Source organism: Populus alba, chromosome 3 (genome assembly GCF_005239225.2).
Source record: "Populus alba chromosome 3, ASM523922v2, whole genome shotgun sequence".
NCBI classification, from domain to species: domain Eukaryota; kingdom Viridiplantae; phylum Streptophyta; class Magnoliopsida; order Malpighiales; family Salicaceae; genus Populus; species Populus alba.
The window spans coordinates 20,505,377-20,517,552 of record NC_133286.1 but is presented as its reverse complement, the minus strand read 5'-3'; the positions used below and the strand labels follow the sequence as shown (position 1 = coordinate 20,517,552).

Genomic DNA, 12,176 nt, shown 5'->3' with positions numbered 1-12,176 from the left:
TCTGGTTAAAAATTTTAGAATGAACGGAGCTTGGTAATGCTAACAAAAAAAAAACTGTCAAATAAAAGCAAAACAACTCATTAAGGGTAAAATAATTATTTGCCGTTAAAAAATAAAATAAATAAGCTCTTTCTTTTTTATATATGTTGCTGACTGAAAAGAAGCAGAATAGAAAAGGAAAGAAAAGAAAAGGCAAGAGAGAAAGAAAGAGAAGAAAGGGAAAACATAAAAAAAAATCCAAGGAAAAAAAAATAGAAAAGTAAGAGAATAACCTTATAAATTTACAAAGCATAACTTATAAAACTCTAATCTAAAAAAGAATCAAGTGAAGGAAGGATGAATTGAGAGAGAAAAAAAAATTAATTATTTTGTTTTCCAGTTGACATGAGATTATTATTTTATATTGGTTAAGGGGTTGTTATAATATCGATTCAGATTTGATTATAAATTAATTATATTTCATAAAACATCGAATGATATAACTTCAATAGTAAATTTCTTTTTACTTTTTACTTTAATTTTATGTATTTTTAATTTTTTTTAATATTTTATGTAATGTATTTGAATTAAAACTGTAATGTTAACTTCTAAAATTTATATACATGAATTAATAGTTATTTTTTTTAAAAATTATATATTTATTTAATAGCCCAGGACATGAAAAATTCCTAGCTCCGCCCTGTTGTGGTTTTGCAAACAAATTTGGAACACCTTGGGGATAACTTGCAGTCATGGTTTTTGGGGTGCAAATTTATACAAGTGGATTGTGGATGTGGCTTTTAAGCGATGTGTCTGTTCTTTTCCTAGCGAGGATCTGGTGGATTTGGCGTCTACGAAATATTTTACCTTATGGTGATTACTATAATGGTGACCGATGGCTGATACATCAGATCCATATCCTTGCTCAAGATCCTGCTATTCGACTTGGGAGAGAAAAGATTTATCTCGCAAGGATATGGCACAGATAATGTGGCAGCGTCCTGAGCATGGGTTTGTGACGCTGGACGTGCATGGATGGTAGTTCCATTGGCAATCCTGCTCGTATTGGCTTCAGGGGCCTTATCAGAGATTGTGCTGGCAAATGGGTGATAGGTTTTTCTAATTTTGGAGGTCACTAATCTTCTTCCTGAGCTCCTGGCCTTGAAACATGGGCTGTTGGTCACTTGGAATCGGCGTTTACGAAGAATATGGTGTAGTTCTTACGACTTGTTCGAGAGGATAATATTCAGTATCATTAGTTTGGAGTTGTTATCTTGGATATTAGAGAGTTATTGAGTAGGGATTGAGAGGTTGTTCTTCAACACACCCTAAGAGAAGCGCAGATTACCTTGTTAAGATGGGTGCTAGAGTATATTTTGGAGAATCCCCTGCTGGGAATGTCGCATCTTCTTTTAGCTTATTCAATGGGCTCTGTCTATCGTAGGGTTGCTAGTTTCTCTTTTATTTCTCCATTGTACCAAAAAAACGAGGGACGGATGGATTAATTCATCTCATAAAAAGGTTAAAAAGTATATTCATTTCAAGAGATCTCACCAAACCCTCCTTTTCGATCCATCCATCCACCCATCACCTAGAACCTTTCAGATTATCCCTCCCGGACCACTTTCACCCAACCTCTGTTCTCAAAGAATTATCACTGCTCGAAGCAAGGTTACAAGGTTGATCGACGGGAAGGCGAGGCACATGAATATACCAAGTTGTTTCAAGATAAAATGCAACGGACAGAAGAAAGACTCTCGCGCGTTGTTGCTGAACATAACCATGAATAGTTTGGGAGACCTGAGGAAAGGCACTTGTTAAGATGCTTTCACACAGTCCCGGCCAAGATAGCGACTGTAATTGATTCAGTGGTGAAAGCTGGTATAAAAACGACAGATGTTTATGTTTATGTTTCTGCGGCGAATGAAGTTGGTGGTGTTGGATCCACCAAACATGATTGTTGTAATCAAGGGCGGAGTAGGAATTTTTTCTGTCTTGTGCTACGATGCAAATAAGCATAAATTGTTTTTCAATATCGATCATTAAATAGACGATCTGGTTTAGGCCTTTTGTTATTCATCACTTCATTAATGATACATGAAAATTTTTCCATTATAAATCTAAGGATGAGCAAAAAATGTGGTAAGTGTGTGAAATATCATGAAGTTCGATTGAGTATTTATTTGCTGCTATGAGATAGGGCTAAAGAGTAAGCTGTATTTAGTCCCTCTAGATTCAACAGTGCTCCATTTCAACTCCTGTAGTTTAAACTTCCCAGTGTTGCTAACTTTTTATATTTGAATGTTCCGATTCAAGCACAGGGTGAGTTTCAGCCCTTTTTTTTTTAATTTAATTTAATTTTTTACTTTAAATTAAATTTTATAATGTTTTTCTATAAAACAAATACATATAAATTGGGATATATAAGATAGGTTTTTTTTTCTCCGAAATAGAGAAATCTTGAGAGATTTATTCAACGAGTAAGAAGAGAAATGGGATACTAAAGGCTAAGAAGCCCAATAAAAAGGTACCAGGCTAATAAAAAATAATGCAGATGAAACCATTCACATACGGATTTGGAAAGAGATAAATAAAAAGGCTCTACTTATAAGATTCGAATATTAGGTTTTTTTATGATCTATTTTGCTACCTGGGCTACAGCCCAACTCAGTCTTCAATGCCCCTCTGCTCTTGGTTATAATTACATAAAAAGAAAAAAAAAACCATTTCAATTTAATTTTAAACTATCAGTCTTGAATATAAATTGTTTTAAAATCTAGAATGGCATAGGTTAATATAAGACCTTACAGATCTGGGGTTTAGACAAGTTTGGGTTAATACAAATATAGAAAAAAAAATGATTTAAACTGGTTAAAATTTGACTATCAATTTATTAAATATTTGTAAAAAAAGACTTTTTTTTTAATCAAAAATGACTTTATTTTGATTGAAAAACAAAAAAATCAAGTCTCCCTACCTGCGAATCTTATCTCATATAAAGTTTTAAAACTATAATATAATTATTCTTCAACATATCTGCTATGTTTATGACATACATCTAAGAATGCTAGCTCCTCGTATCCTAGGAGTCTTAGTTGCAATTAATTGTGAGTTCGCTGGTCTATCTAAAACTTTGTCTCAAAGATTGTGGATCGGACAAGGAGTTCTAAGAAACATGGGATAAGATGACAATGTTCATGGATTCTATACCTCGTAATTGGTTGCTGCGATTATACAATTCTCGTGAGAAATGGTGTACAGCTTTTTTCCAGTAGTATATATTTTATCTAGTGGGGTGTTGTCTTTCTCAAGGAAAGAGAGATCGAGCATCAATAATGGTCTGGATAAAATTGCTGGCAAAACAATGTCCCTTGCAAATTCTGTAAATGCATGGCTGGCGTTCTAATGAAGCAGAAGAAGACTTCCATTATTCCCAGAGTATAATTCCCACGCATGCAATAAAAAATAGCTGCACAGAAAGATTTTCTTGATGGCATCAAGGCAGCAACTTTTGAAGAAGTTGGGTGTGCGGGCACTGGATACCCTTTTGAAGTGGCGATGCAGAGAGGAGATTCGAGATTATGAACTGTTCAAATTGACGATTTATCCTTGGAGATGTTTTATAGCTGTAATTAAGAAGTTCGAATCCATGGGTGTTTTTATGCTAGCGTGCTTAAAAGATTTCATGTTAAAACTATGATAAGGATTCCAGAATAATTGTTAAAAAATAATATATAAATTATATTTTGAAATTTAATTCTAATAATTTAAAGTATTAGATTAAAATAACTCTTTGACATGGTATTAAAGTCTTAATAATTAAATGATCATGAGTTCAAATCTCATATTTTCTATTTATTTAATAAAAATAAAATACAAAATAAAATACACATGTATAAGTTATTAGATGAAATTCTAGAACAATAATACATCCTCAATTTGCATGACTTAGTTATAAAAAATATAAGTGTGTAAACAGGCGTTGAAATCACTTAATTATCTAATAATACAAGATACTTATAATTTTTTACCACACTAAGTCTCCGAATACATAGATAAAAAAAAAAAGCAAATCAATAATTGACATTTGACAGGGATGATAGGCAGATCCCCTGTCGAGATTCGTTTTTTTATGCCAAAGCCATCGACGTTCTATGAACCAAATCCATCCCGTACTGAAGCATTTCTCCTTTCATTTGGAGATCATGCATAATTCATTGATGCTACGAGATTATTGTCTGCTTCTTGAAGGCTGTCTTTGTCGTCCCACGCGACAAAGAATGAGACCAAGCTTGTCTGGATGTTCAAACTTCTGATGGCAATCTTCTGGTGATCAGGAATTGCTTTACACGATGTGCTTGATAAAAACATGGAATTGAATGATCTTGTCGCCTGACTAGAGAAAGTTTCACAAATTTGAATGGCTTCCAAGGTGAAAATGGCCCTCAAGCTTTATCCATGTCTCAAATGGCGTAGATAAACTCCAGGAATTCATGAACATTTGTTTTCTCGAGGTGGATCGGGCAAGTGGAGATGTTAGCCCGGCATGGATGAAAAGACAGTGTTCACGGTACAGAACAATCATAAATTTATTAAATTCGGTTTTCTAAATTATGTTTTGGATCATTTTTACTAAACTATATTGACCCAAAGAGTCAAAATAGATCCCAATTGACTCATTGGATCAAGCTAAAACTTAATTAACCCATCTTAACCTGGATATAAAAATAATTATTTAGAGTTGATCTACTAATTATCTAGTCAAAATACTGATTTAAAAAAAAATGTTGTTTTTCTTACTTTTAATTGAGTTTAGCATCTATGTTAGTTACTTGAAATATTGTTTTTATATAAATTATTTTTAACCATGTTTTTTTTTATAAATATATTTACCTGGATAAATTTATATCAAATTACCAATGGATATGCTTTCAACTCAAAGCTTATTTTGAAAAATATGTTTAAATTAAAAAAAAATTAAATACTCCACTAAACTCAACATGCTAATGAATTAATTAGTGTAATGAGATACTCATGGGATTAGTTAATTTGCCCCCTGGCATAAAATAATTGGGATCTCCACGTGTCCGCTAAGCCGCCTTCTATTCTTATTGTGTTGAAAGTATTAGACGCTCGTTTTGATTCAATAATAAAAAATATTTCTTAGAAAAATATTTTAAAATTAAATGTGATTATAACTGTGTTAATTAAGTTACAAGTTGGGACCGGGTTAGGTCCAACAAAACTAATTTTTATTTTTATAGTGAAAAAAAAAGAGGCACGCGTCCTGAAGTCACGGTAACAAACGACATCGAGATAAGGATTCGCCCATCGAACAGCCAATGGATACGTAAAACACACACGTGTCATCTATATAACCGCAGACATGAAATAAAAAAATCAAAATGAAGACAGTGACGCAAGGAAAAACTAACATTAACAATTAGTTGAAAGCAACTTGAAATTAATTTAATCCAGTCACCTTCGGAACCTAGAGAAAGAAAAGTCAAAGAAACTCTCTCGTCTCATCTATCTCCCTCCCTCCCCCCCTCTCTCTCTCGATGAGAAAATGAATTCAATTTTGAAGTCAGTGAACGGTTTCATTTCATCGGAATCCGCAAGAGAGTATGCGAAGAAGGAATTCAATGCGATTCTATGGATCGCCTTGATTACCATTACCGCTCTTTTGCTTGATAAGGTCTTTACGCTGTTTAGATTATGGTCCAAAGCTAGTAAGATCCCTGGACCGCCTTGTAATTCCTTTTTTGGCCATGGAAACCTCGGTTCTCGTGAGAATTTTATCGGTGAGTGAGTTTTTTATTTTATTTTGGTTTCTGTTCGGTTGCTGAGAAAATGAAGGACAAATAAGGCTCTACTTTTGCCTTTTCAGTTCATGAGAGTTTAAATCTTCAAACGTTTAGTGAGGTGTTAATTAATTAGGCTGACTAGAGCTTGATTTCGTGCTTTAGTTTCTGTTTGGTTGCTGAGAAAATGAAGGGCAAATTTGGTTTTACTTTTTCCTTTTAAGTTTATGAGAGAGTTGAAATTTGTGAAGTTTATTGAGGTCTTACTTAATTTGGTTGACTAGAACTTGATTTCGTGTTATAGTTTCTGTTTGGTTATTGAGAACATGAAGGAAACTTGGGATTTTCTTTTAATCTGTGAGAAAACGAGTTCTGTAATATTATGCTTTATGAGTGATTTGTTTAGAGATTGATTTTTGATTAAATGATGATTTGTTTAGAGAATCATTTTTATTTTTATTTTATTTTTTTTGCTGTTAGATCTTTTATCGGAGTCGCATGATAAATATGGATCAGTTTTCAAGTTGTGGTTGGGGCCAACTCAGCTTTTGGTATCTATGAAGGACCCAACCCTTATCAAAGATATGCTTTCGAAGGCTGGAGATAAATTGCCTTGCATTGGGAAGGCATTTCGTTTGGCCTTTGGACGATCAAGTCTCTTCTTTTGCTCATATGACCAGGTAGAAGTTTTTCTTTGCTGCTTGCCTGTAGCATTTACCTGTGTTTTAGTATTGGTAAAACATTTGCAAGATTACTAAACTTGGAAGAATGTATGTGTAAGGCTGAGTTGTACCAGCGATTTCTCTTGTAACCCATAATGGTGGTAGGCAACCATAGAAGATATAAAAATTGAAGTCTTGTGGGGAACAAGTCATTTTTTTCCCGTGACTGCATAGCTCTAGTATGGAACACAACCAAGTATGCACTGTAAGCCGTAAGGTACAGAAATTGACATGTTAAGAAACTGGTAGATTTTGAAATTAAGGAGAGTGTGATTGGTCTTGTGGTGTTGGAGGGTTGGGTTTATGTTTTTTGGAGCTTAGATAGAAGATGAAAAAAAAAAAAAAGAAGCAGCAGTGAGGGGACTCGTTTTCCCTTAGGAAGGGTCAGGGACCCTTGGATCCATCTGTCTTTGTGGTTGAAAAGAGAAACAACTCAACATCTTTATTGTTGGAAGATACAAATCATAGATTATTGTTTCTCTCTCTTTCTTTAACCATGATAATTAATTTATGCAATTTCCTTTCTAAAAGTACTCATGCATAACTTCTTTCCTTCTGCAGGCACAGAAGGGAAGAGAATCACTCGCTTTGGAATTGGATGATAAAATGCTTGGGAGAGCGAATGCAATCCCAAAAAATGTCGTGGACTGTATCATGGAAGGAGTCGATGCTAGTATGAGCACGGGAAGCGTTGATTGTAAATTAATTTCACAGCATATGGCTTTTACCATTTTGGGGACCATGCTGTTTGGAGATACATTCCTGGCTTGGTCCAAGGCAACTTTTTATGAGGAGCTTCTGATGATGATTGCTAAAGATGCTTCCTTCTGGGCTTCATATAGATTTACGCCTTTCTGGAAACAGGGATTTTGGAGGTACCAGTCATTGTGCACGGAATTGAAATGCTTAACTCTAGACATTGTTCAACAGTGTGGAAAAAATTACAAACTATTTTGCCATATGGATCAAAACTCTCACAATGGAACTGCAAAAGTAGGAATAAAGGCTGCATCTGGTGCACCACCTTCTGGTGTTGAGATGCAAGATAATTTTTTCTATCAGGAACTTGGTGGTGATCTTATTGCAAGAGAAGAACCATGTGGAAATATTATGGGTTTGATGTTTCATGGATGCGTAGCCACTACAAGTTTAATTGGTAGTATCCTGGAAAGGCTTGTTGCAGATGCAGAGATACAGGATAAGGTATGGGCCTTTTTCATTTGCTAAGAGGGGCCAAGTGGACCCAATTATATGGACTTTGATCTGTCTTTTGTCACTATTTTTTGAATTCCCTGCCAATGGTTTTTTTTTTTTTTTTTTGAATTTCATGCGAGGCTGGGAGAGCTCGTCTGAATATAATAGAATTTTTCATTACTTTCAGATATTTTCTGCAGTGTACATGTGCTTAATTCCTGCTTCATGCACATCTTTGGCATCCCTGAATAGCTTGATGGAAAATTGTTAAGCTTTCATAGTTTGACTGTTTCATCTTTTTCACCCCTAAAGGGTAGTCCTTGTTGCTGCGATTCCCTTTGAGGTCTATGCTACTATATACGTGTAATTCAAATTTTTGAAATTTTACAGATATATTCTGAGATAATGAAGGTAAAGAAGGGTTCAGTGAGAGAAGATCAAGATGTTGAGGAAATGCTTTTGTTATTGGCAACTATTTACGAATCAGCCCGTCTTCTGCCAGCAGGACCTTTGCTGCAGAGATGCTCTTTGAAAGATGGTGAGAGATTGCCTTCTTGTTTTCCAAGTACTGGGAAATAGTGCAGTCTTTTGTTTTTGTCTTTCTTAGACTTGTAGCTTGCTTACAGTATCATGATGAGCTGTATGTTTTAAACCTAATTGTTTAAGACCTTTGCTTATTCCTGCTTTTACATCTCAATGTCAACTAGGCTTTAATCCACATATTCTGAAACTGGGGTGGTGAGTCCTTTGCTCATTTCTATCTATATCTTCACGAATTCAGAAATTCATTTTTAGGTTTTTTGCACAGGGTTAAGGTGGGGAACAGAAAAGGGTGGGGGAAGCCTTCTCTGACTAAAAAATACATGAGCGAGTTTTACACTATGTCTAGCTAAAGCCTAATGGTGTTTGGTGTATTGACAGTAATTCTGACATACCATTTATATCAGGTTACGGACTAAAGGACAAGTAACCGGTCGTTGGTTCCTATCACTTCACTTGAAATGTTATCAAAGTGATTTAGCAGTGTTTATTCTTTCATTAAAATTGATATGTTGCTGCTGAATTCAATCAATATTACATTGACTTGCCTTGCTGTAGTTCCTTATTACCCTATCTGTATCTGTAGACTAGCTTAATTAATCATGCAGCAGAGATTTCTAGTCCTGATCATTCTTGCCTATTCTGATTTCTGAAGGGTTTTTATCATACACCATTAATAATTCTTTCTTTTTCCTTCTTTTGACTGCAAGATTTGATTCTTAAAAACGGTATGTTAATACCAGCTGGAGCTCTACTTGTTGTGCCTGCACAATTGCTGCAGATGGATGGTTCTAGTTGGGGCAGTGATGCTAGCAAATTTAATCCACATCGATTTTTATCAAAAGCTGGAAAGGGCTCTGATTTGGAGCAGGATACATCATTTACAGGTTCACTTCTAGCTATTACCAAATATGATCTCTGCCAATATAATTGAGTTCCACCTTGTTTCAAGTACCCCTGTAATATCACCGATAATCACTGCTCATTGATTTCTGAGGTTTTTATTTGTTTATTGTAGTAAATTAGTTATAGCCTTATAGGCGAGCCATGTGCCTGCCTAGGTGTTTAGTTGAGATTAGATGATGTAGTCACTCCTGTCTGGCTCGCAAATTGGGCAAGTTTAGTTAGATGCTTGCCTTTGGTACCTGAACAAGTGCCTTGGAAATGAAAAACACTGAAACACCTTTCTTTTGTAGCTAGGAGACTATTGACTTTTTAAGCAACTGCCTGCATTAGAAAATTTACCATGGTGTCCCTCTTATTTTGCCATCCAAATCTTTTAAACTGCTCATAAAATGCGAGGCAACTTCCATTTGAAGACCCATTAAGCTGTGACTTTGGTAACTAGAAAGTAATGGAGCAGAATGGCTCTCAACCTCTCATCTTTCCCTTGGGTCTAATATCCTAAAAATATTGAACGCATTATTTGCAAACACTGCATGGATTGTTGTGCTTTAATCAACATTATATCTTGGCAGTTCTCATTTGTGATTTACTAATCTTTGTTCGCCAACTGCTCTAAATGCTGCAGAAGAAGCTGCAGATCCAATTCCATGTTCGTTCGTTTTGAATGATCCAAATGATGATGCAGCATTTCTTCCCTTTGGTTCTGGCAAGCGGACTTGTGTGGGTCAGAAATTTGTAATCCGTGGAGTTGCCTCTTTGTTTGCTTCATTGCTTGAACGCTATGAGGTCTGTGCTGAACTGTCATCATTCTTCAATTCTTAAAAAAGAAATTCTCCATTTTTTTATTGTTTTCCAAATGTTAAAGATGCTATTGCAAGCAAAAAGTTGTGTAAAATCAATGCATTTGGTTTGTTTGACAATTTTTTTTTTTTTGAGTTATGATATCTAGTATCTAGACTTGTTTGACGAGATTAATAATTTCTCTTGTTTTGATTTTTTTACTTGCTGTGCACACGATATTTGATAAAAAAAATTCTTTTCTTATTTTTTTCCAAATCACAGGTAAGGCTCCGTCCTCAATTGGGAAATGACCCAAAATCAACAACTAGTCCGGAGATAGTCTTTGTGAAAAGAAGCCGCTGAAAGAAGAAATGTGAAGGTTATGGTGCGAATACTTGTTCTTGTTGTTACTTCTTCAGTCGTCGACGTATTCCCTTATGGTTGATGGGAAGGCATCTGGTTTTGTTCTTTCTTTCGTGTCATGAGAACTGATGGGGAGTCCTATCCTGGTTTTGCTCATTAGCTACCAAGCGGGAGGATGTTACACACGGGTATGTTTTGTGGGCTCCTGTTTTTTCCTCTCTGTGTTTTAAATAGCTCGAGTGCTGTCCAAGTGGCATGATATTTTTTTTCATGTCTTTGAAGCACTCTGAGCCTATATTTGCTACTGAGCCATGTGGTTTTCATCTCCATCTTTTAACAGTTTCCAAACTTTTTTTTGGTTTTTTCTCTCTCAAAGAGAGAGTTTATGTTGTATCTTGATACCCCTCAGAATACTGTGCGCAAGGCTGTTAGCATGTTGGTTGGTTGAATAAATGTTTTGCATGCTAATGTTTTCGTTGGGCCCCGTCTCTCCTCTGTACTGTGGTTAGTGTTATAGAATGACTGCAACAAAATCTCTATCTATTGATTGCATTAGGGAAAACTGCATCAAGAGCATTTTATCAAACACTGTATTTGAAAAATATACACAAGTTAGTCCCTGGTTATGAAAAACATCTACAAGACAGACAAAAATGAGAACATGTAATAATAATTGTTAAAAAACCATGTCTTTCAATCATAAAAACCCAAGGCCTGTCATTTGTCCCATTGCCAGTCCATTGCACTCCTCCCTCAGCCACAACATAAACAATCGGAAAAGGGCACAGTTATAAATACTACTTGACGGAGTGATCCTTTTATTTATTTTTATGTTTTAAAAGAGTTTTTGAAAAAAATTTAAAATTATTTTTTTATTTTTTATATTATTTTAATGTGCTATGTTAAAAATATGTTAAAAATATTTTTTTAAAAATAAATGATATTATTTATACATCCCCGAAAAAATTCTGTCCATTAAGGCCGGGTACGCCTAACAAAACCTGACCATATGAGCCTTTTAGTATCTATCATTCCAATAAAAGGCCTCCCTACCTTTAGAAACCTACTTTTTCATTCCAAGCAATCAAATGAGATACCTTTTAAAACTTGCAAGACAAGACGTTCCCTCTAATATAATAAAGCTAAGACTCTCGGTTCGTGAAATTCTGAGGTCGACTATGATGTTGACGCTCGCTAGGTGCAGAAGTGGAAGGGCTTCAGGAATTTTAGATGAAAACTAGATTTTGGTCCATGCTAAACTGTGTGTCAAATCAATGGTTCTTTAGCGAAAAAAAAGAAAGTAGGCAATGCAACTATTCAAACCAAAGTGAAAATAAAAGAGGATGGACGGTTTTTTGTTTTGTATAGTAAAAGAATGAGCTCCTTTATTTTCTTCTGCAGTTGTGATTTGTAATTATAATGTAATTGTTCAAAGTTCAAACTAAAGAAAGATGTTTTAGATAGAGAAAGTTGAGGAAAGTGGAGTGAAGGGAGAAGGCATTGTTTATTTTGAAGGAGAGAAACATGATTTTAGGCCCCATTACACAACAAGGGTACAAGATTTTCCACGACGTGGTACAAATCTTTTTATATTTTAATTTTACTTATTCTATTTATTTGTTTATATAGCTATTTATTATATTGCGGATGCTTCCAAAACACCTTTAAATAGAGGGATAAATATTTAATTTTTTTTTAAAAAAACTCATTATCAATCTAACTTGAGTATTAATCTATCAATTCAAAAGAAAAAAACTCACAGGCCATATCAGTATCTCAATTAAATTTCAAACATGTATTTTTTCATGTAATCTTATTCAAATCTTTTAATTATTAATATGATAACTATTAGAGGTTTATATGATTTTTAACTTTATAATTCTTAAAA

At 34.6% G+C, this 12,176-nt stretch overlaps 1 protein-coding gene across 1 annotated transcript; it reads left to right on the top strand.

Moving 5' to 3' along the window:
- Positions 1–5,446: 5,446 nt before the first annotated feature.
- LOC118054744 (cytochrome P450 714B3) lies at positions 5,447–10,762 on the top strand. Its single transcript, XM_035066440.2, has 7 exons — positions 5,447–5,783; positions 6,264–6,463; positions 7,067–7,708; positions 8,090–8,237; positions 8,950–9,126; positions 9,771–9,931; positions 10,208–10,762. Exons 1-7 carry the CDS (start codon positions 5,549–5,551, stop codon positions 10,286–10,288), a joined length of 1,644 nt encoding a protein of 547 aa, XP_034922331.1. The 5' UTR covers positions 5,447–5,548; the 3' UTR covers positions 10,289–10,762.
- Positions 10,763–12,176: the final 1,414 nt, after the last annotated feature.